This window comes from Mus pahari, chromosome 9 (assembly GCF_900095145.1).
Source record: "Mus pahari chromosome 9, PAHARI_EIJ_v1.1, whole genome shotgun sequence".
NCBI classification, from domain to species: domain Eukaryota; kingdom Metazoa; phylum Chordata; class Mammalia; order Rodentia; family Muridae; genus Mus; species Mus pahari.
Genome location: NC_034598.1, coordinates 10106190 through 10130525, shown reverse-complemented (window position 1 = coordinate 10130525; position 24336 = coordinate 10106190). Strand labels below are relative to the sequence as shown.

At 43.5% G+C, this 24336-nt stretch overlaps 1 protein-coding gene across 1 annotated transcript; it reads left to right on the top strand.

Moving 5' to 3' along the window:
- Positions 1–54: 54 nt before the first annotated feature.
- Qrsl1 (glutaminyl-tRNA amidotransferase subunit QRSL1) lies at positions 55–23184 on the top strand. Its single transcript, XM_021205464.2, has 11 exons — positions 55–185; positions 5618–5777; positions 6244–6342; positions 6951–7047; positions 11673–11840; positions 15950–16125; positions 16203–16315; positions 18170–18362; positions 18833–18950; positions 20740–20945; positions 22707–23184. Exons 1-11 carry the CDS (start codon positions 162–164, stop codon positions 22925–22927), a joined length of 1575 nt encoding a protein of 524 aa, XP_021061123.1. The 5' UTR covers positions 55–161; the 3' UTR covers positions 22928–23184.
- Positions 23185–24336: the final 1152 nt, after the last annotated feature.

The following is a 24336-nucleotide window of genomic DNA, read 5'->3' as shown; positions in this document are numbered from 1 at the left end:
AATCGTGTGCAGAGATCATTTCCGCCGCCCGGAACTCGACCAATCCGGGCGCTCGTTGTTAAAGAGGAGCCAAGATGTCTGCGCCCGTGTAACGCCGCTGGCAGACTTTGACTCCTTTCCTCCGTTCCGGGACCCGGTGCTACCGGCGGACTCCGAGGACTATGCTGGGCCGGACCCTCCGAGAAGTGAGTGGACATGGCCAGGAGGGGACCAGGGAGGGCTGAGACACTGGAGGACTCGGAAGTTCCAGGTCGCCCCGGGAAGTTCCAGGTCGCCGCACGGCACGCCCCCCGACCGCCTACATTCCTGGGTGGGAAGTGGGATTCGAACCTAGGCTCTTAACGTACCCGCTGGGTCAATCCCCAGGAGTCAGGACGTCAGGAGAAATGTTTGAACCCCGGAGCCGGGGAGTGGAAGACAGCCCACCCGCGCGATTTGGGAGCGGTTTCTCAGACAAGCCATTTCAGTCCTGGGGCTGCTGTGCTCGCTTAGGGACCGGGCGATTTGGTAGCATGCAAATTTCAAATAAACAAAAAATGGTTGCTTTTTAAAAAAACAGCTAGGATTTCTACCACATCGTGTTTGAACCCCTACTTAAAGCTGTAGGTCGCAACCACAAATGTAGGAGAAAATGTGACAGCAGTTTAGAAAGGGAAGGAGTGTTCCTGAGAGACAGTGGGCAAAGTTAATTCAAAACCAAACGCGTTGTGAGTTCACGGTGTCTCTGACAGCGCCCAGCGGTGCCCCGTCACGACTCTCTGCAGCAGGGTATGTGTGCACTGTCCAGCAAACGCTGCCCAAAACATCTCAACTCAGAATCGAGAGTATCATGTGTTAGGATTTCACGTATGAGCAACTTTTCTAAACTTGTAGAAACATAATTGTTTAATTAGAGAAAGCAAAACCTTTTCATATTTTCCGAAATCGTTTTTCAGCTTGTCATACCCGAAGTGTGAAATGCGTGCATCTCTGGGTCCTGTGGCATTAAGGTGCTTGATTCTAAAAATGGCTGTTTGAGTTATTGACTTGAGTTTCATTCAAAAATCACTAAGTTTTCATGTGAGATTATTCAGCTTTTTCCCAATATGGCTCTAAACATGCTCCTACAATTTTGTACAACATATTTATGCAAAGTGATATTCTCAGCACTGATATATCAAATCAAAATATTGGTAAACTGAAAAATGAAAAACATTGAGGAAACCTACAGCCAGGATTTAATTCTTTATTTAAAAGTAAGAAGTCTATGCATTTATTGGTGTGTAGGTTTTCTTTCATCTTTAATAGTAAAATTATGTATACCAAATAATTTTGTAAGTTTCTTTCTTTCTTTCTTTCTTTCTTTCTTTCTTTCTTTCTTTCTTTCTTTCTTTCATGTAACTGCATGTATGTCTGCACACCAGAAGAGTGTATCAGATCCCATGTCACTACAGTTTAGATGGTTGAGAACTGCCTTATGGGTGCTGGGATTTGAACTCAGGGCCTGCGGAAGAGCAGCCAGTGCTCTTAGCTGCTGAAGCACTATACTAGACTCCATAGAATCATTCTAAAATCAAATCCTTTATGATTTAGCAATAAACGCCTTGTATACCTACTTTGTATCTCAGTATACCTGCGCTTTGCAAAGCTTGTCTGGCACAAAAGAATTGTGAGTGGAAAAAGCTTAAGAAGCCCTGCCCAGCTCGTATCTGTGAGGGCCTTCTGGGGGGCTCTTCCAAACACCCAGAACACTCCAAACACAGCAGAGGTGCCATTGCCCAAGCCAGAACAAAACCGGGAAGCACACCGTTAGCCGTGGGTCTGTACAATGCCCTTCACTCTCTCTGTCCATCAACTCACTAAGCCCCCTACTCTGTCCTTTCGAGGTACTGTTCCCACCTTAATTCTTAGTCTTGCTTTAATATGGCTCGCCTGCCTTTGTTTGGGGCCAACTCTCTCAAGCTTTACAACAGTCTACTCACCCACTCAGGATCACCTGGGGCCTGAGATCTGTGTGATTAAAGCCCAGAGTGTGTGGCTTAATGGGGTCTCTGGGTAGGTCCTGGTAACGTAGTATTGAGTACCTGTCCTGCCTACCGCTTCCCTCTCCCTTTTGTGTCTCCATTTGAGAGTCTCTTCTTTTTCAGCTGGCACCATTTCAGTGATACATAGGTATTATGTTAACATATGTGTATGTGTACATATATGTGCATATACATTAAATTAACATATGTGTAATAAATATATGTGTGTATGTGTATATAAGCATATATACATATATTCTAATATATTTGTATATAACAATATATAAGTAAGAAAGGTGACATATGTTAATTTAATATATAAATGCTAATTTATATATAAAATTACAATTACCATACACTGTATGTGAGATATATAAAATCCTACATAGTATGTGGCATATCAGATATAGTCAAGTTAACAACTGGGAATGGCCATCACACATATACTGTTAGTGAAAATCAAATTTGTTCCTTTTTTTTTTTTTTTTTTTTTTTTTTTTATTTTTTTTTTTTTTTTTTTTTTTTTTTTTTTTTTGGAGGTAGAATCTTGTTATGTAGCCCAAGCTAGCCTTACTAAGTTTGTTCTCTATAAGGAGTGGGGAATCCACTTCCCCGAGGTTGTGACACAGTGTCCTTACTGCATTGCTGGCTGTGTGCATAGCATAGGAGGTAAAGGAGGAGCAGATGTGGAATGTCTACAACTAAGAGTTGAGAGATTTTAGGTTATGGAAAATGGCTACAGCCGAGTAAGATCAGGGAATGGACAGGCCAGCTAGCGTTCCACATGAACTTGAGGGGGGCTTTTGGTTGATTTGATTTGATTTGTTTTGAGACAGGGTCTCCCGTAGCCCAGGCTGGTCCCATACTTACTCTCCAATTGAGGTTGTCCTTAAATTTCAGGTACTCTTGCTTGCTCCTCCCAGTGCTAGGATTGCAGACATGAGCCATCAACTAACTAGCTGTGAACCTGAAGCAGGACGAAGCAGTAGTCACAAAGGTGGCACTGAAGTAGGTGCTGAGACCACCAGCTGTGAAAGGTGGTGCCAAGAGGACTGGAGCCTCACAGGAGGAAAAGGGAGAGTGTCTCCCAGAAGACGGGCTTCAGGCTTCAGATGACCTAGGGGTTTTCAGAGAAGGGGAAAGAGACAAGGAGACTAAGAGAACGCATGCCCACCCCTCCTTACCCACAGACTCTAGTACAGGAGAGATAGGATAGATAAGTCCAAGCAAAACCAGGAGCCCACTACCATTAGCAGGGAAGTTCCAGGAAAGAATGCTTTTTAGTGAAAATGTTTTAAGTTATATTTAGATGTGGCATGGCTGTTCTGTCCCAGGAGGGCTGTCCAATTTGCATCTCATACTCTGTGCCCAGGCTATTCCATCTAATTAGCATCTTTGTCTCACTTCCTTTCCAATTCCCTTACTGAGTTTTCAAAGTGAGAGTCCCTAAAAATGGCCCTAAGGAAGGGCAGCACTACTGCAGGTGAGTGGCCTGGGTGCTGGCCCCACCCACTGTGACTGCCCTCCAGTCACTAAGTCAGACAGCAGCTTGACATCTCAGACGGCCAGCCAAGGCAGGCTTGGTCTTCACTGGTACTGCTTTGCCTTGGGGTGGACCTGCCTGTACACCTCCATTGGTTGGTTTTTTTTGTCTCATTAATGCACGAAGTTAGGCATTATTAACTTTCTTGGATAAATGGAGAATCTGAACTCACTGGGGCTGAGTGTGTGCTTGGATAAATGGAGAACCTGAACTCACTGGGGTTGAGCGTGTGCTTGGTCGAGGTCTTTGCTGTCCTCTCTCTTCCCGTTCTCCATAGTTTAGAGCACACTGTTCTCTTCCATGGCTCCCCAGCTCCTTACTTCTGAGGCATGCAGCAGACATCTCTTGTCACTGAATTTCTTCCTTAAGGTATGCCTGACTGCCCATCCCATCCCAGGACCCCTCTTGCAGCCTCCCCGTGAAAGGCCTTTCTTGTCCATGGGCATCAGAGGCCTCTCCAAAACCTCTTCCCCATACTGTTCAGGCAACTCTCAGCCCTAAGAATGGCTTTGCTTTGATTGTATGTTTAGAAGCCAAAAGCAGATCATTTGTGGACTCTTCCCCGAACTGCAGACACCTTTAGCTTTGGACTTGTAAGATGTGAGGACGCAGTCAACGGGGATAGGCTCTTCCACAGGAGTAGACATGGAAGTGGAAAGGAGAGTATATTATGAAGCCACCCTATCCTGTATTGTGTGGCTTTGCACAAATGACAGCCTCTGAGCTTCAGTTTCTTCACTTGTCCAAGAAAGGTAATAATATCTAACTGTTGGTGAGCTAATGGGACAAAGCCACAGTCCCTGGCACTTGGTAAATACTCATTAAGTACCACTCCTTTCCAGACCCCCTGGCCCCAGGGTCACATAACAGGTGGATAATGAAGGTGTCTTTGCAAAGAAAGCTTAGTATCATCTTTGATTTATTACTTGTCCTTGTCTGACCAGCAAATACCTATTATTACTTCCAGAAGCTCGTGCCAAATAATGCCAGATAATGCTTATTTCCTCTCAGGGCTCACTGCTAACCAGTAGGTACTGGTCACTTCTCGGGATTTTTGTTTTGTTTGGTTTTGGGGGAGCTTCGGGGGAATTGTTTTGTTTTGTTTTTCAAGACAAGAGTTTCTCTCTGTAGCCCTGGCTGTACTGGACTCTATAGACCAGGCTGGCCTTGAACTCACAGAGATCGACCTGCCTCTGCCTCCCAAGTGCTGGAATTAAAGTCATGCACCAACATGCCAGCTTTCTCATGCATTTTTAAATGGTGTGATTTTTATTTTTAAGTGTGTGTGTGTGTGTGTGTGTACACACGCACAAGGACCATGTGTGCATGAGCATGTCTATTTGCATCTATATGCGGGTATGTGTTCATGTGAGTGCAGGTGCGTGGGGACAGAGGCATTGGCTTCCCCTGACTGGGAGTTACAGGTGGTTGTGAGCCACCGTATGGGTGCTGGGAGCCAAGCGAGTCTTCAGTCTGGGCTCTCTGCAACTCTACTTCTCGTGCACTTTAGCCCTTTGTCCGCCAGCTTTCCTAATGCATAAAGAAGACAGAAAGTCTAAGTTTATAAACGACACTATGTATGTACGTATGTATGTATGTATGTATATCATGTGTATATGCACTTTTTCCGAACACCTGGTATGCCTTATCTGGAATCCCCAGTAGATAAACAGACTGGGCGCTTCTTTTTCACTGGGTACTCCTGGCGTTGCAGAATCTACTTCCTGGACCTATTCCCCCCACCCATCCTGTACCCAGGCTGCCCTCAGCTGCTTCAGGTCTGTGTGCGCTCACCTGAACTGTTGCTGTGGCTCGCCCAAGCCTGCTTAGGAGCAAAAGTCGTGGAGGGAGGGGAGGATTGCGCCCAACGGTCCCCTCCTCTGCTCAGTGCTGCCCTTTGCTCTCTGCCCTGTCCGAGCGGGGGCTGTGCGTGGTCTCTAGAATGTCACCCAGGCCTCACCTCTACATTGTGTCTACTGCTTGCGACTCACTTGGTACAAGATTTGGACTTTTACAGAATTGGACTTTGTACAGAATCTGTAAAAGTATTTTTAAATTATCTATACTATAGGTTTCTGCAGCACTGAAGCAGGGCCAGGTTACACCAACAGACCTCTGCAAGAAATGTCTCTCCCTCATCAAGAAAACCAAGTATCTAAATGCTTACATTACTGTATCAGAAGAGGTCGCTTTAAAGCAAGCTGAAGAATCGGAGAAAAGATACAAGCAAGGTAAATGTAAATTATGTCCAATTGTGTTCACTGATCTGTCTCAAGAGGTGTCTTTCAGTAAGCAAAGCTTTAAACTCAAAACAATGCCTCTTGGCTAAAGAACTTGTCCTGAGCTGTTTAGTGTAAATGCTATGCAGTGCCTATCTGTAGTCATTTCCAGTGTAAACTTGATTTCTGAAGCTTCATTCCAAAAAATTATATCATTGTTCTGGCGCTCTCTTGCACTGTGTGTGTGTGTGTGTGTGTGTGTGTGTGTGTGTGTGTTGCCCTCGTGGGTCACTCTCCACCCTAAGGCCAGTAAGCCAGAGTGGCCATCCTGCCCTCACCTCTCACCGCACTGCGGTTACAGGCAGGCATATGTCATGTGGCCATGCTGGGATCTCAATGCCCGATATGCTGTGCTAGCACTCTGAGGTACTGAGCCATCTTTCCAGCCCCCAACCCCCTGTGTGGCTTTTAAATGCAGGTCAGTCTCTTGGAGATTTAGATGGAATTCCTGTTGCTGTGAAAGACAACTTTAGCACATCTGGCATTGAGACAACATGTGCATCAAATATGTTAAAAGGTAAAGTCTGTTTACAACATTGATACTTTTATAAAGATGGGTGTTTTTCACACTTAAAGATAAAATACAGATGCTTTAAGATAACTGGAGCTTCATTACAACCTTGTGGGAAGTACTGAGAATAGACTACTGCCTCTTCAGTGCTTGCTCATTACATACAGAATCTGTAGGCGATGGCCAGCCCCATCAGTGAGTACTGCTTGCCAAGTGTAGGAGCCTTTCAGGAGGGCTTGGTCCCGGCAGGCATTATTCCACCTGAGGACACTGCTCACCATCTCTTAGAACTGTTGGTAACTCTTAGTTTTAGTCTATAACTTATCAGGCTGAAAACAAAAATGTTTACCAAAATATTTGGATCCTAATAAGAAAAATAAGTGGAGAAAGAAAAGGTACTTAGAATGCTGCCCACAAAACTTAGATGGACCACAGTGTGCTTCAGAAGATAGGCTCCAGGGGTTCTTGTCTGCTTCAATCTGTGGTAGAGGTAGAGGTGGACCTGCTATTTAAATTAGGAATAGCTTACGCTCCAATAGTAACTGCTTAATTCAAACTTAAAGTCGTGCTCCTATTCGCTGTTTTCTCTCATGTAACAAAATACTGTTCTTTAGGTTATATACCACCTTACAATGCTACAGTAGTTCAGAAGTTGTTGGATCAGGGAGCTCTACTCATGGGAAAAACAAATTTAGATGAGTTTGCCATGGGGTAAGTAAATGAAAATTCTCTCTCTTTTTTTTTTAAGATTTATTTATTTTATTTATATGAGCACACTGTAGCTGACTTCAGACACACCCAAAGAGGGCATCAGATCTCATTACAGGTGGTTGTGAGCCACCATGTGGTTGCTGGGAATTGAACTGGGGACCCCTGGAAGAGCAGTCAGTACTCTTAACCACTGAGCCATCTCTCCAGCCCCCCAAATTTTTCTCTTTTTATTTAATGTCTATGCCTTTAATTACATTGCATGTAGATACCAAAAGGTAGCAAAGTTACTTCTTGAGAATTCTTTTTAACAATGTTTACTTGAATTATTTTTATTTAGTGTGTGTGTGTGTGTGTGTGTGTGTGTGTGTGTGTGTGTGTGTGTGTGTATAAGTGCCTGGCACATGAATAGATAGATGTCATGAAGGCCCGCAGAGGTCAGCCCGGCTCCACAGGCTCTCAGCTGCTGAGCCAGGCCTCCAGCCTGCCTCTTGCAGTCTCTTATGAGACTGTGTTCAGTTGCCTAACAAAATGTAGACATAGCGTTTGGGTTGTAGAGTGTATTTCCCTGGTGAATACTGACAGTAAGTGCCTTTTCCCGTGCTTATTTTGCCATTTGTGACTCTTCATGAAGTATTTGTCCCGGTCTTTTGTAAAGTGGCTTATTTATTGAGTTAGAAAAGTTCTTTCATATATTCTGGGTCCAAGTCTGTTGTCAGGGTTTGCAAATCTGTTCTCAAAGACTTGGCTTTTCATTCTCTGTCTGTATTCATTGCTTTTCACTTTGCTGTACTACAAATAACTGACCCCAAGGAAAAGGGGGCTTCTTTGTTTTACGGTTCGGGGAGCACTCCTGGCAGGAAAGGCATAGTGGTGGGCTCCTGAGGCTCTGGTCACGTGGGCTGTGTGGTCAGGAAGCAGAGCAGTGAGCGCTGCTCAGCCAGCTCTCTTTCCTTAGAGGCCTTGGCCCATGGCACGGTTCAAGAATGTGCTGTCCACAGTTAGCGTGTCTTCCCACCTCTAGATTCTGAGAGGCACCCCAAAGGCTTCTTTCCTAGGTGAACCTGTAAGGGTCCATGATTCACCAAAGAATGATACCCCAGACTCAAATAGTATGTAAAAGCAAAGAGCATTTTATTCTGCAGAAGTCTAGCATGCTGGGGTCTCATTCCAAGACGGAGACCCTGAAGTGAGCTTGCAGGCCCGATTTAAAGCACATTAGGGGAGGGGTAGGTGCCCTCTGTTGTTGGCTTTATCTCTAGGGACATTCCAGAACCATTGCTGGGGACCTCTGGAGACTGCTGCTGACCCATTGTCCTTGCCTCATGCCAGGTGTCAGGGCAGCTTCTGAGGCCTGGACTTGCCTGCACTTGCCCAGGTCTTGGAAACAGACATGTAGGCCTGGTCTCCTGACCCGCCAACCTGAAGCTTGTCATGAAGTCAGCCTGGCTCATTAATCTTAGGTAATCAGAGTTACCCATCATACAGACTGCTTTTCAAAGAGTGGACATTTTAAATTTTGATAAAGTCCATCTCATCGGTTTTTTCTTTCATGATTCATGCTTCTATGATGCGTCCAGTAATCCTTATCCAGTCCAAACTGGCAGGGGTTTCCCCTAGCTTTGGAGATTTAGCTCTTCTGTGTGGCGGTGCCACCCATGTGGTTGGAGGGTTTGTTTCTGGTGTGAATAGAGCTCAGGTTTTTACTTATCCCTTGCCCCTGCACTGTTTAAACAGGACCAGCTTGCCCTTGTCCTCAGCAAACACACACAGGTAGGCCTGTGTCGGGATCAGGGCTTGACACTGGCTTAAGAGGCTCTTACTGTGCCCCTCTGTGACTCTCCGAGTGCAAGCACTGCAGCCCTGGTTTCCATGGGAGCTTTACAAGCAGCTTCCTTTGAACTGGCAACTGTCTGTGTCCTCTGATTCACAGGAGTCATAAGTATGTGCTAATTGAGGGTTTTCTTTATTTTTTCTCAGGAATACTTTTAAGATTTTCCAATGTAAACCTTCCATAGAGCTTATGTGATTTATGTTTTTAATTATAATTATTAATTTATTTTGAGGAATTGGCCATGCATGTCATGTATATGAATGTGTGTGGATACTTTTACCCAATGAGCCATTCCAATCTTGATGTTTTTAAGGTACAATGCATGGCTTTGCCTGAGGTGACACATTTGGGATATAAGTGGCATAGGGTGACTTCACCACACTATTTTCCTGTGTTCAAAACTGTGTGGCCACTCTCCTCTGTCCCAAATTCCTGAGCACTCAGCCTCTTCCAAGAATCAAGCCAGGCTCTGTCTGGACTTGGGTTGCGAATGTTTGGTTCATACCTAACTCCCATCCTGGTCATATACACTTGTGATGACGTGGGGCCTGCTAAATCAGTGCTTTCCAGTTTCTGTCACACAGTAGGAATGTGATACATTTTCATTCAGTGAATAACTGAGTGCCCTACTATGTGGGAGAGATGGGAACATTCAAAGGAAATGCTAATGCCCAGCTTCATGAGTCATGCTTTGGAACCCAAGCTACCGCTTGTCTTTAGGAAGCAGCGCTCCACAGCCTGGTTTGGATGCTGGGAACTGAGCAGAGGTCCTCTGGAAGAGTAGGCAAACCACTGAGCCATTCTTACAGTTCTATATTTTTGTTTTGTTTTATTTTTTTAATGGGCAGATATTTAAATAGGCATTTCATCAAAGATGATATATGATTCACATAAATGCATGAAAAATACTTAGTGTCATGAATTATCAGGGAAATGAGATTTACAACCACAGTAAGATGTATACATTTATGAGGGTGGCTTAACAGTGGTAGTATGGAGTACTGACAAGGATGGAGAGAAATTGTATTTCTTACATGTTATGGGTCAGGAATGCACATATACAGCCCTTGGGAAACAGCGGTCTCTAGAGCAGTCTGGCCTCAGACTCACTGGCTTTCTGGTTCAACCTCCCAGTGTTAGAACTACAGGATGCACCACTGTACCTGGCTACTAGTGTCTTAGGGCTAGACCTTTGTGTACCATGTGGCCCAGTAGATTCCATCCTACATATTTATCCACAAGATAAGGCTTCTGTTTGTACACAGTGCTGGATAGGACCTTTCAGAAAAATCTATGATGGCTTTGTCTGGAACCCAAACTGGAAATAACCCATTATCTTTTGTTACTAAATGATGGAGGTCAGCCTGGACTACATAGCAAGGCCTAACTTAAAAATAAATGAATAAACGAGAAAGGGTAGCATGGTGCAGATAATCTAAATACATTATGTGCATGTATGAATAGTGGATGTCATAATGAAGCCCACTGTCACATATAGTTAGCATAATCTAATAAAAACATTGAAATAGAAAAGAGAACATAACTAAGTACAAGACCTAATGCTGAACTTAATGCCAGAAGCACATAAACTGCTATGAAGCATTAAGCCAGCTGTCAACACTGAATTGTTTAGCACTGGTATTATTAGTAATGATTGGTAGGTATGCTGTGACTGTATACTAACTGAATGTCTTTATTCTTAGGAATTTCATGCTAAATACATCCTTAAATATTTAGAGAAAAGGACCATGATATGCATACCTTACCTTAAGTGGTTCAGGGAAAAAAACCTGTCTGGTTATGTTGTGTGAGTACGCAGCAGGCAAACAGGGAAGCAGATGCTACCAAGAGATGCAGCTAAGGAAAGCGCTTCCTGTAGTTTCTCAATTCATCCTGAGAATAAAACTTCAAATATTTAGAAAATAACTCAATTACATTCTATTTTGTAGTTGTTCCATACCTCTCGCTCTCCCCGACTCTCCCCGTCTCTGTGATAATGTATGCATGGTAACACATGCACCACATGCAGAGGCATAGTAGTGCCTTTGTCTAGCATACTCAGTCATCATGTCTTGAGGCGGGGTCTTTAGTGAACTCATGTTTGTCCTTTACACTAGGCTGGCTGGCCAGCACGGTCCTGGGACCGGCCTATCTGTGTCCACCCTGAGGTGGCAGGTTGCAGGCATGCAGCCATGTCTGGCTTTCTCATGTGTGTTAGGAATTCAAATTAAGGTTGCATGCTTTCAGAGCAAGTGCCCTTACACACCAAACAGGTGCCCTTACACACTGAGCAGGTGCCCTTACACACTGAGCAGGTGCCCTTACACACTGAGCAGGTGCCCTTACACACCGAGCAAGTGCTCTTACACACTGAGCATCTCCTCATCCCTGGACTTGGGTTTTTGAGACAGTTTTCAGTCTAGCCCAGGCTTTCCTGGAATTCATAGACATCTTTCTGCCTCAGCCAACTAAATGCCAAGACTGAAGGTGTGAGCTACCACACCCAGTGCTTTTCTTGAAACCTCTGATTAAGGGGGAGATTCCTCTAAAAAATGTTTGTGAATCTTTTCAACTGACAGATCTTAACTCACAAGGGAAATCATGGTTAACTGATTTGGATAATCAGCTGGGATAGATCTTCCCTTAGCTAGTACTCTTCCTCAGAAGTACTTCCCGTGCCACACCCCTCAGCGGCACGGGCGTAGTCTCCGCTTCTCAAAGGCGGAGAAGAGTCCCCAGGACCCCTCGGACATACGAAGTTTTTCTAAGGTACTGCTTTGCTTCTCTTCCGCAGATCTGGAAGCACAGATGGCGTGTTTGGACCGGTTAAAAACCCCTGGACTTACTCAAAGCAATACCGAGAAAGAAGCCGGCAGGATGCACGTGATGAATCTCACTGGCTGATAACTGGAGGAAGCTCGGGCGGCAGCGCGGCAGCCGTGGCCGCGTTCACGTGCTTTGCGTAAGATGCTTTCTGCCTGTGCTTTAAGCCCTGCCCACATACACATGGTCCAAATACATGCAAAGCCCAGTGGCACAGGAACTCAGACTCTGGTCTCTGTATTCCTTTTTGGTGAGCTGTTTGTGTTCAAAAATATATCGAATTGACCTCAAAGGGTACTCAACTTTAGCCCACGATGTAAACTTTGTACATTAAAACTTAAAATGGCATTTAAAATTTTCTCGTGTAATCTCTGGTTATTTTAAAGCATGGCTTTATGGATCTTACCAAATAAACATGAGCGGGCTTCATGAATCTTATTTTTTTACTAATTCTGGCATTCATTCACTATGTGAATGCTGACTGCTTTAGTTCATTGCTGCTAAGCTGAAATCATGCTGATCTATCCTTCAGAAAAATCTCTAAAAAGAAAAAAAAAAATCCCTTAGTAGTATGTGAATCAATAAGATATTTAAAATAGTTTCCATAAATCTGCGACTGACAGTGTCTTACCAAGCAGAGCTTTTCAGCCACCTTAGGATCCCGATTATCTGTTATGCGTTGGTAAGAACCCATCAGCCATGTTTTAAGACCCACTTTTAAAGGCATCTCTTCTCAGGAGAGCCAGTGTCTGGAGTGTAGTCTCACTTACAGCCTGGGTTGACTGACTGTGTACCCGACAGTAGCCTCAAACCTCTAATCCTCTGGCCCCAGCTCCTGAGTGCTGAGGTCATAGGCAGGTGTCTGACCTGTCAAACATTTCTTAACCACCTAGAGAATAGTAAATAAATATTTATTTATCGGTCTCAACTTAAGTAAGTTCACCGTGTTTCCTCAGTCATATAATATGTATGTGTTTTCCCTCTCTTTAATTATCCACTGAAGCTACACCTTTCACGGGCATTGCAACCAGTAATTTATTTACATATTTTAGAACTGGAGCTGTCGGTCCTCCGAGCTTCTTTCCTTCATATTCCTGAAGTCTTATTAAGAAGAAAAGCTATTTCGTTTATCTCTGGACTGTTAGAGCCTTGCATTAATATTAATGAGCGTCTGACACATTAGAAGTGCGTGTTCCCCGCTGTCATCAGCCCACTTAGTGTACATCTTCCTGAGTCTACTCTGAGAAGATGGCGTCTTGACACATAATTCCTATGGAAATGTAGGCTTCACTTTTACACAGCCGTCAGTGAATGCTAATAAGAAACTATCTTTTTAAATTATGAAAGCAACAGACTGATTTTGTAGCTTAAGTGGGCCTGGTGAGATTGCATTTTCTGTAGAGTGCAAGTGGTATGTTATTGTTAGGAACATCACTCAGTCCAAAACATTACTTTCAATATAACTTCAAAGTATTCATGCCTATACATACATGTATGTATGTATGTATGCATGTATGCATGCATGTATGTATGTATATGAATCAGTAGAAGCAGCAATCAAAAGTAACTTCCTATTAAGGATATCTAAACTGAAGTCTGCTTTTGTCTCCCTTGCAGTGATTTATTTGTGCTATTGCAGTTTTTTTACTAAGGAAGGTTCTTGGAGTATTATTGAGCCACAGGGAGGATGAAACAGGGCAGTGTAGAGTGATATGGGAAGTTATCCACGGCGCATGAGGTGGAACAAGTTAAGGACGGGACATGTAGCTCCTGCTAAGAGGAACCCTTGCTAGGGCCTGGATGTCAGGCATGCGTAGAGGTATCTGGATGAAGGTGAGTAACAGGACTCTCGCGGGCGCTGACTAAGACAGCTTTTACTTCTACATCATATAATTATATGATACTTGGGATTTGCGTTAGGGGTGTACTATCCAACAGCTTTCTTTTTAAATGTTTAAATTTTCAGTTGCTGTAACTTTAACTTTTTCTATCCTTATTTATAATGATGGTTCTTAAACATTTAAACCTCCCTTTTAGAGGTGGTAGGAAAGAAAGGATATGGGGCAGTGGACCTGTTTAAAAGGTTCCCTGGGGAGACTCCCATCTGCGTCGTCTGGAAATCGGCGGTTCAGTTCACAGGTCAGCAGCGGCAGCAGCACCATCCACTCGCAAACACTTCACAGATCCACCAGTGGCCCAGTCCCATAGAGCCAGGATGAGTCGGGAGAGCAGACAGGAACCAGCAGCCGTGGTACGGCCGAGCAGAGACGGCCAGGCCTCAGCCTTGGCGTGAGTCAGCAGGAGGGACCCAGAGGGACCCCAGAAGTTCTCAGTTTTGCCCCTCAGAAGCGAAGATCGGCAGAGACTGGAGACCGACAAGCCTTGCACAGCTAGCTGTCCCGGCAAGCTGTCTCCATCACCCCATAGCATCCCATTTATACGTATTTCCACGTTAGGTTGTGATAAAATAAGCATATGTAATTTTGCAATTAATCTAAAAATGTATTTTTCATCTTGGAAAACTGACACTCAGCCCCCATTGGCCCCGCCCCAGGCCCCAGTCTCTAGCAAGCTTCCCCTGCTGACTTTCAGAGCTGACTCTTCTGGGTGCTTCCTGTACCAACCATCTGTGACTGGCTTGTCTCGGGCAGCATGATGTCCTTCAGGTTACTCGTTGTCTGGATTTTGTTTTTTAATCAGAATAGCACATATCCTCTGGGTGCCTAGGCTGTAAAACGGGCATTCACCTTGTTGGACAATGAAAAGCTTTTCAATATGGACGTTTAACAAGAATTTCTTTTTAAATGAGAGTGGCCAAAATTTTAAAATCTCAGTACTGCTGCTGAGACGTTAAACCACAGCTCTCTACAAGTAAATACATGAATTGGCCTGATCTGCAACAAGTATTTTGATCATACAGGTTAAGAATTTATGGACTGGAGAGATGGCTCAGCAGTTAAGGTCCTAAATTCAATTGCCAGCAACCACATGGTGACTCAGCCATCTGTAATGAGATCTGACACCCTCTTCTGGTGTGTTGAAGACAGCTACAGTGTACTTACATATGATAATAAATAAATCTTTGGGCTGGAGCAAGTGGGGCCAGAGTAAGCAGGGCTAGAGCGAGCAGAGGTCCTGAGTTCAATTCCCAGCAACCACATGATGGCTCTTACAACCATCTGTACATCTACAGTGTACTCATATACATTAAATAAATAAATAAATATTTTAAAAAAAAAGTTATGGGCTGGAGAGATGGCTCAGCTGTTAAGAGCACTGGCTGCTCTTTCAGAGGTTCTGAGTTCAATTCCTAGCAACCACATGGTGCTCACAACCATCTGTAATGAGATCTGATTCCCTCTTCTGTTGTGCCTGAAGACAGCATACACATATACATTAAATAAATAAATCTGCCGGGCATGGTTGCGCACACCTTTAATCCCAGCACTTGGGAGGCAGAGGCAGGTGAATTTCTGAGTTCGAGGCCAGCCTGGTCTACAGAGTGAGTTCCAGGACAGCCAGGGTTACACAGAGAAACCCTGTCTCGAAAAACCAAAAAAAAAAAAGAATAAATAAATAAATCTTTTTTAAAATTTTTATAATAGCAAGCAGACCTTTTGTTCATTAATCCTGCCACTTAGGAGACAGCCGCCTGAAAGCAGTCAGACATGAGCAGAGACTTGTGGGTAATGCTGTTTATCAGCAGAGGTTCACTAGAAGCTATGGTGCCAGGTGCGAACAGCATCACTGCCTATGTAAATGACAGTACATCTCCAGCCTTAGTGGACAAGCCATGAGGTGGCATCCGGGTCTCTGGGGATGGTGTTTAGTTTGGGAAAGCATACTGCCTGTTGGTACGTAAGTTGTTTTTCAATATTTACATGTATTCTCTATTTTATGATTTTAAAGGCAGCAAGAGGTGATGATTATAAACAAACAGGGATGGAAACTTAGGATAACATAATCCTCTCAACAAACAAACAAACCTATTTTTAAAAAGAATTGAAAGGCCAGGTAGCAGAACATGCCCATAATTCCAGCACTCAGGAGGCAGAGGCCGGAGGGAGGCTTGAGTCTGCCAACATGCAGTGTTTGTTGCTGAGTCTTTGTGGTCTTCTGTACCATACGAATTTTGAGCCAAGTATAGATTACTCTATACGATTAGGGGAAAGTACACGTTTACATGGTAGATTTCAAATGCAATTAAAGAATGTCATTTCTCTTAAATGAATTCCCTTTGAATTCCAGGGCGCTGGGATCAGACACTGGCGGATCCACCAGGAACCCTGCTGCCCACTGTGGGATTGTTGGTTTCAAACCAAGCTATGGCTTGGTTTCCCGGCACGGCCTTATTCCCCTGGTGAATTCAATGGATGTGCCAGGAATCTTCACCAGATGTGTGGACGACACGGCAATTGTGTTAGGTATTTCTGCAGTTGCGTAACATTTGAAAGCCTCACTGTAAAAACATTATGTCACAAGTAAGGATTTCTCCTTGCAGGTGTACTGGCTGGACATGACCCCAAAGATTCCACCACAGTAAAAGACCCTGTTAAGCCGGCCTCGATTCCCGGTGTGATGGATGTGAGCAGGCTATGTATAGGAATCCCGAAGGTAACTTGCTTCTGTGGCTTTACAGAAAAGCTGGGAAGTCAAGTGCAGAGTACAGGAGGCAAACGGTGATCAGCCTGGTGGGTTTGAACCTCTAAGCCACTGCCTTTACAGGCCTTGTGAACGTAAGCCTGTGACTACTGCCTGCCAAGCCAGCCTCGTGTCTCCATTTGAGAAATGAGGATAAAAATCTAGATCCTGAGAGTTGTGAGGATTAAATTTGATTATCCTATAAAGCAAGGGTCTGTAAACTTTCCTTGGAAAGAAAGAGACACCGTTTTAGGTTTTGTAGATTGTAGATCTGGGCTTTTTAACTCAGCCATTATAGTGAAAAAAGCAGCCATAGGCAATTTGTTTATTTACATAAGGAAATATGTCTGTATACCTATAAATTTTTATTTTCAAAAAGTGGATAAATGAAAACATCTTGCCTGTGATCAGTTTGCTGATCCCTACTGTAAAGGATATAGGCATACCTTCTTTAGTAAGGCCCCATTAAATGTTATTGCACTTATTTCTATTACTGCCATTTAGACTATACTTATTACAATAGCAAGTAATCATTTATACACGTAATTACTGACACCTTAAAGTAAAAAAAAAAAAAAAAAAAAATCAAACCCTATGTGTGTGCTTATGTGTCTGTGTATACATGTTTTGTGAGTTTTTAACTTTAATTTTTATTTATTAAAAAAAAACTGTGTATGGGTATTTTGCCTACATGTGTATTTGTACCGTGTATGTACTTGGTACCTTTGGAAACCAGAAGAGGGCATCAGATCCCCTGGAGCTGAAGCTATAGATGGTTGTGAGCTATCTGACATGGGTGTTGGGAGTTGAATTCACGTCCTTTTAAAGAGCATCTGGTACTCTTAACTGCTGAGCCGTATTTCCAGTCCTTTTTATTATCTTAAGTCATATGTAAGTGTATGTGCCTGCATGTGGGTAAATATTCATGGGTATAAGTGCCCACGAGGCCAGAGACATCAGACTCCTAGAGCTGGAGTCACAGATATAGTGTGCCACCTGATGTAGGTGCTGGAACCAAGCTCGGGTGCTCCTAACTGCTGACCCCAGACTGACTGTCACCTCAGGTACCCTCCTACCTCTGTCTCTCAGGTGCTGAAATTATAGGTGTGTACCTCCTTAGCCAATAGCATATTAATATTTAATATATTTTATAAACTTTTAGAAAAATAAATTACCTTAAAGAATAATGTGATTTCTTAATTTTGGCACCATTGATATTTTATTCTAGAAAGTTCTGTGGTGAAAAACCATCTTTTGCATCACAGAATGTTTCAGAGCATCCCCGGCCTCCACCCCTGTGCCATAGCCTCCACCCCTGTGCCATAGCACCCTCACCAGTACCGCTCTACAGTCAAAGCATCCACAGACATTATCAGGTGACACCCTACTGTAGAGAATGGCTACTTTAAAGAGATTCTTTAGCGTTTAGAAGTGAACCTAGTAGACTCCTAGACCCTACGTTGCTGTGATGTGTAGCATTAGGGATGCTACTTCACATCCCTATTTTCAATACTTTTCATCTGTAAAATAAGGGATGATGACACCCATGTAATGGGGTGTGGAAAGAACCTCTGAAAACTACCAGCAGAGCATTTGGTGAATAGTGAACACGGCAGATATGAGTCCCCATCTGATCACCAAGCTTTACACTTGCGTCTGGATGAGGCTGTCCAGTGTGTGCTCCCATGCCGCCAGCATTTCTAGTCCTATCTCTCGAGGTACCTTCTATCTGTGTTACCTGTTTTAGTGTATTGCCAAATCCAGATGTTCATGAGTCTATCTAGACTTTGCAGCTTCTGTGCCTTGTTTTGTTTTGTTTTCTCTAAGGAATATCTAGTACCAGAATTGTCAAGTGAAGTACGGTCTCTCTGGTCCCAAGCTGCTGACCTCTTTGAGTCTGAAGGAGCCAAAGTGATTGAGGTGTCTCTGCCACACACCTGTTACTCAATTGTCTGCTACCATGTCCTGTGCACATCAGAAGTAGCATCGAATATGGCAAGATTTGATGGGCTCCAGTATGGTAAGATGGCTGCCGTGGGCTGCTTAAGATAAGACTCACACACGTTATTCTGTGAGTCAGGAGAGTAAAGCAGTAGATCAGTCTTTGTCTCTGCACTGAACTTAGGGTATTCAACATATCGCTGTGTATGTTTGTTTCTCGGGACTGAAGGAAAAACCTTGAAGGGATTGTCTCTGTGTGCCCAGCACATGTGCTGTAGTGTCTGACAAGGTGGAGCTCAATCAAAGTGTGCATGGATGGATGAATGCATGGATGCACACATGCATGGATGGATGGACAGAAGAATAACAAAGTTCTTCCATGGCTTTTCTTTTCTCTCCATGGCTAGTCTTCATGACTGAGTGGTCAGTCAGTCACAAAGCAAATGCAGAAGAACCTGAACAGGAAAGCCCTCCAAGATCGGTATTGTTCACAGTACTATTTCACAGCTGAGCCTTGACTTCTTCTCGGTGATGTTTACCTCTGCTCAGGTCATAGGTCTGGTGTGGATGTGTCTACTGAAGCCATGTACGCCGCAACCAGAAAGGAAGGCTTCAATGATGTGGTGAGAGGAAGAATTCTCTCAGGAAACTTTTTCTTATTAAAAGAGTAAGACAATTGCTTTTAGAATCTTTGCTTTTCTTAAAACCATATTATTTTCCTATCTAGTAGTTACTGGCTCAATTAGTAGACTGTTTTCCTAGACGCCTGAGGCCCAGGTCTGGTGCCCGACATCAGTATTATGGATATGGGCACCTGTGGCTCCATTACTGGGAAGTAGAGGCAGGATTAGAAGTTTGGTTGTATAGTGAGTTCTAGGCTAGCCTTGCTTGTGAAATCCTATTAACAAACAAACAAAAAACAACAACAGAAAAGAATAAGGATCTGGAAAGAAAGTTTAATGGTAAGGAGCTCTTGCTGCCTAGCATGAGGACCAGCATTTGACCTCAGCTCTTACTTAACACACTGAGCATCCTGTGCATGCCTATAACCCCAGACCTGACAGGGTGGAGACAGGAGGATCACTGGAATTGCAGGGAAAGGCCGAGTCCCAAAGGAGTAGGTGGAGAGGAGGAGGGCACTGCATTTGTATCTCTATAGCCATTGGTCAGATGGAAGAGTACATGATGTCCATAGGGTTGTAAAAAGAAAAGAAAAATCACATGCGTCATCTTCTTATATTTGGTTCTCAATGGGACTGGAGTTGCCATGTCCAGTTTTACAGTTGAGGAGCCTAAGGCATTAAACCCGCTTTGGGGGCAGCTGGAGAATCTTCTTCTCACCTCTCTGTGTGTTACTGATGCATGGCTGCAACTGCATCACACACCCCACCCCACCCCCCAGTCTGCTAATAGTGTTGAGCACTGCCCTCCTCAACTGCTCATAAAATACAAAACTGTAGCACTTGGTGCTTCCCTTGTTGATAAAACCAGCTTTCCAGGACTGCTTCCTCCTGTCTCACTCAGTAATCGTTACGCTGTAGGTAGACTGAAACATAGTTCAGACAGATGTGAGACAGTTATCATCATTACACTGTAGATAGAATGAGACATGGTGATAGAAAATGGCAAAAGCCTTTGAGACCCAAGTTTATCTATTGTACCTAGAAAGTAACTTCATTGCCACATATCTCACCCTAAAATAAATGCTTTGGTTTAGCAGTATCCCAAGTGGACAGTATTATTTTGTGGTTTTTCTGGTAGAACTGCATCTAATATCGAATTCTGTGGATAAATTCCAGTGATAAACTTTTAAAATAACAATACATTGAATAAAATTCATCTTTATAAGTTGTTAGAAATCAGCTGGGCATGGTAGCACATGCCTTTGATGCCAGCATTTAAGAGGCAGAGTCAGGCAGAACCCTGAGTTCAAGGCCTGCTTGATCTATAGAGTTCCAGGAAGCCAGGGCTATACAGAGAAACTCTGTCTTGAAAAAAAAAAACAAAACAAAAGAGTCTTAGTGGTGTGCTGCCAGGTGGGGTGGCCAAGACTTTTAATTCCAGCACTATCTAGGGTCTACATAATGAGTTCTAGGCCAGCCATGCTACATAGTGATACCCTGTCTCAAAAACTGAAACACTGATTGACCAGTAAGATGGTTCAGTTGCTTACCACCAAGTCTGATTACCTGAGTATAATTCCTGAGGTGCACACTGTGGAGCAAGGTGACTCTGGCTGCTTGTCCTCAGACTTCTGCCTAGCCCCTCTATTCCTTCCTCCCTAAAACACTGAATAAACAAATAAATAAGAATAATAGTCTTAGTGGTCCCTGATTGTAAGGCTGAGGATCCAATAGTTCTTTAATAACCTTAGTGTAAGAGAATTGCCATAATAAAACAAAAACAAAAAAACAGAAACCAAGAATATCTTTAAGATATCTGTATTTTTTCCACAGAAATTATGAGAACTATTTCGTCAAGGCGCAGAAAGTGAGGCGCCTCATTGTGAAGGATTTTGTGGATGTTTTTGAGTCTGGGGTGGATGTCCTGCTAACCCCCACCACCCTGACTGAGGCCATGCCGTACCTGGAGTTCATCAAAGAAGACAACAGGACACGCAGCGCCCAGGATGATATTTTCACTCAAGCTGTCAATATGGCAGGTGAGGATTCCCGAAGAATGCTGGAGTTCTCTCCAAAGTCTTAGCCACACTCCCTGCTCTTTAATTCGGGTTCCAGCAGGATTGTGTCCTAAAAGCACCCTCCCCTTCAAGACGCCTGAGGGGGATATGTGTGTGTCCGTGCATGTATGCTATATACACATTTTCTTTTTCTTAAGATTTAATTTTTATGTATATGAGTACACTGTAACTGTACAGATGATTGTGAGCCATCATGTGGTTGCTGGGAATTGAACTCAGGACCTCTGCTCACTCTGGCCCCGCTCACTTATATGCATTTTCTTAACCAGTATGCAATAGTTTTATTTTCAGAATATTCAAACTGTTGGGGTTCAGGAATCACCACACAAACCATAGAAACACTGATCTCAGTTAAGCAAGAATAGTTTATTGAATGCACACCTCAAGACTGAACATTCAGGACCTCAGAAAGGACTCGGAAAGAGCCTCATTGTAGTGTCAATCTGTTCTCAGGGCAGGGTTATGAAGGGGGGAAAAATCCTCAAGAACCACAATCAGCTCATTTGTAGGCACAGGAAGTGCTGCCCAGTGGTCAGCTCTGCTTCAAGCCATCTTAGACATAACAGTTCATATTGAACTATGTTCTGAGGCTTGTTAATCTTAAGGAATTCCACAAGCTACTTAGGACCCATAGAGAACACAACAGGGGATGTGGTCATCGTGACCCTGCTCTGAGTTGTTTTCCTTTGTCAATGACTGTCAGGCATGGAACAAAATGACTGCGGCTGTTCTTGGGGTGGAGTGGGGAAACAGATCTCACAAAACATAAAAATTAAAGCCTAACATATATATATATATATATATATATATATTACTATGTTTGCCCTAACTTGCATCCATCCTTGTTAGTACCCTGCTTCGGCTTTCTTCTGCTTTTCTACACATGGTCCCCCCACCACCCCACCCAACACACACTGGATTTTGATGTCTCATTTGAAAAAAAAAACTTTAGACGTGACATTTTATAGCTGAGTAATTTAGCACAAATCTAAGAATAAAGACTCTCCTTTCTAAACACAGTTTCATCATCTCAAAACTAACATGAGCCCACTTCTGTTCACTCCATTTATTTTCTGGCTTTACTTTTTGTTTCTGAAGGACCTAGATTTTCCTTTTATTACTCCTTTTATGTTTAAAACATTCTTTTAGGGTAGTGATAGGTTATTATTCCACCAGTAAAATGAACCAATTCAAGCCAGATTAGATTACATTAAAGGCAGGTTCATTGGAAAGCTATTCTGTTCCAGGGAAGTTGCCATGGGGAGGGCATGGGTGAGGAGGTGAAGGAGAGAGGAGGGGAGCTTCTGTGGAGAGATGGCGGGAAGGGGAGAGAGGGAATGAGGTGGGGCGTGAGGCGGGCGTTGTAGAAGACTTCTCCAATAAATTAGAATAAAGCTGCAAGTTGGAATCTAATACAGCCATAAAGAGGAAATGATGGTCTCTGTGAACTGACACACAGTGTCATACAAATTATATGGACAAAGCATGATGCAAAAGTACAGAGATATATTTATCATAATTGGGGGGATTTGAAAGGTGGTTTTCGTTCATTCTTTTCTTTGCATAGCCCTGGCTGTCCTAGAACTCACTATGTAGACCAAGCTGGCCTCAAACTCACAGAGCTAACGCCTGGCTATCATTAATTTGTTTTAAGCTTACTCTGTCTTTCTTTACAAGCACGGGGAAGGAGGATTCAACTGATGGCTTCTTTCTCTTCCTCAGGCTTGCCAGCAGTGAGTGTCCCTGTGGCCCTCTCAAACCAAGGGCTGCCAATAGGACTGCAGTTAATTGGACGTGCATTTTGTGACCAGCAACTTCTGACAGTTGCCAAGTGGTTTGAAAAACAAGTACAGTTTCCTGTTATTCAACTGCAAGGCCTCATGGATGATGGCTCGTTGGTTCTTGGAAATGGAAAGTTACCATCTGCTTCTCTGACCCAGTGATGGTCAGAATCTTGTGCAGTGGCCTGGTGGTAGGATGCTGGGATCCTGCGCTGGGCCTCAGGCTTGCTCTCGGCCACTGGACTGGTCCCCACCTCTATATCATGCAGTTAAAATGACCCTAAGAAGTGCTATTCTCTAGAGTGTCGGTGATCTCATTCACCCGTCTGTCCTGGGAATCATTTCTTCAAATCCCTGTGATGCTGTAAATTGTAATATTCTATACATTGTATATTGTAATTATAATATTCTATATTAAAATGTTCTATAAACCTAGGTACTGAATTTTACTATAACACAAAAATACAAGCTCCTAAAAACAATGCATTCTGCATAATTTTCATTTAAAATAACAAATTACAGTAGAATTAAGTTTAGTAATAAATGTCTCAAAATGTGTACGTCTTTATAACCAAGCAACTGACAGGCCATTCCTCCTGTGGTAGAGGCTGCCTCAGAGCCATGCGAGGCTGGGCAGCTTCTCAGTCAGGCACAAGACTCCTTTTGGTTCTAAAATGACAGAACTTCCCTCTCCTGGTTAAATGTTTGCTCCACTTCTCCCAGAGCCTAAGACCTCAAGGCCAGGACTGTGTCACAGGGTTGTCTCCCTCAACCTCAGGGAGGAAGGTTCTAAATGCGCACGTAACACCCAGTGTGAAAAGTGTGAGAGACTTTGGTGAAGCCGACAGAATCGGCATGGAATGCCACAGGGTTCCTGTGTCCCCGTGATGGTCTTTATCAGTGTTCCCTATTTGGAACCCTTGAGCCCAAGCTAGATGAAATCTAATAGAAATGTTACTCATCTGAGGTGTCACCATTGAGTATCTCTCTTTGCTAGGACACCTGTCACCTCACATTCATCAGGCATTCCGGTTTGACACTTGAATATTGTTGACATGAAAATAGGATCCTCGGTTACAGTAATACATTTATTTGCTGAGGAAGAGAAGCCTGAAGTGTGAAGGACGTTTGGAAATACTGAGGCTGAGCCCCTGGACCATTTGTTAGGAATCCAAGTGGCCTATTGCCTTCATTGACAGTGTTCCCTCTTCTAGGGCATCCTCCCCCTCCCCGAGGCTCAGTCTGATTACACGTAAAATGGTCCACGGGCCAGCCTCACCTGCACTCTTACAAACTCAACCAAGTCCCTGAAAGGAAAAGAATCTATAAGAAAACTACATTACATTTGGCCCTCCACAGCCATTGATCCCACACTTACGGTACCACCAACCAGATTACAGATCAAACCTAACTGGTTAAAAAGATGAAAATAATTCTAAAAAGTTCCAAAAGGCTTTTCTCTGATCACTATGAGGAATCTGTGCAAAAGAGTAATGTGTAGTTATTAGAGATTCTAGGTAACCCAAAAGATTTTAAAATATACACGAAAAATATATAAATCTCCGTCATTT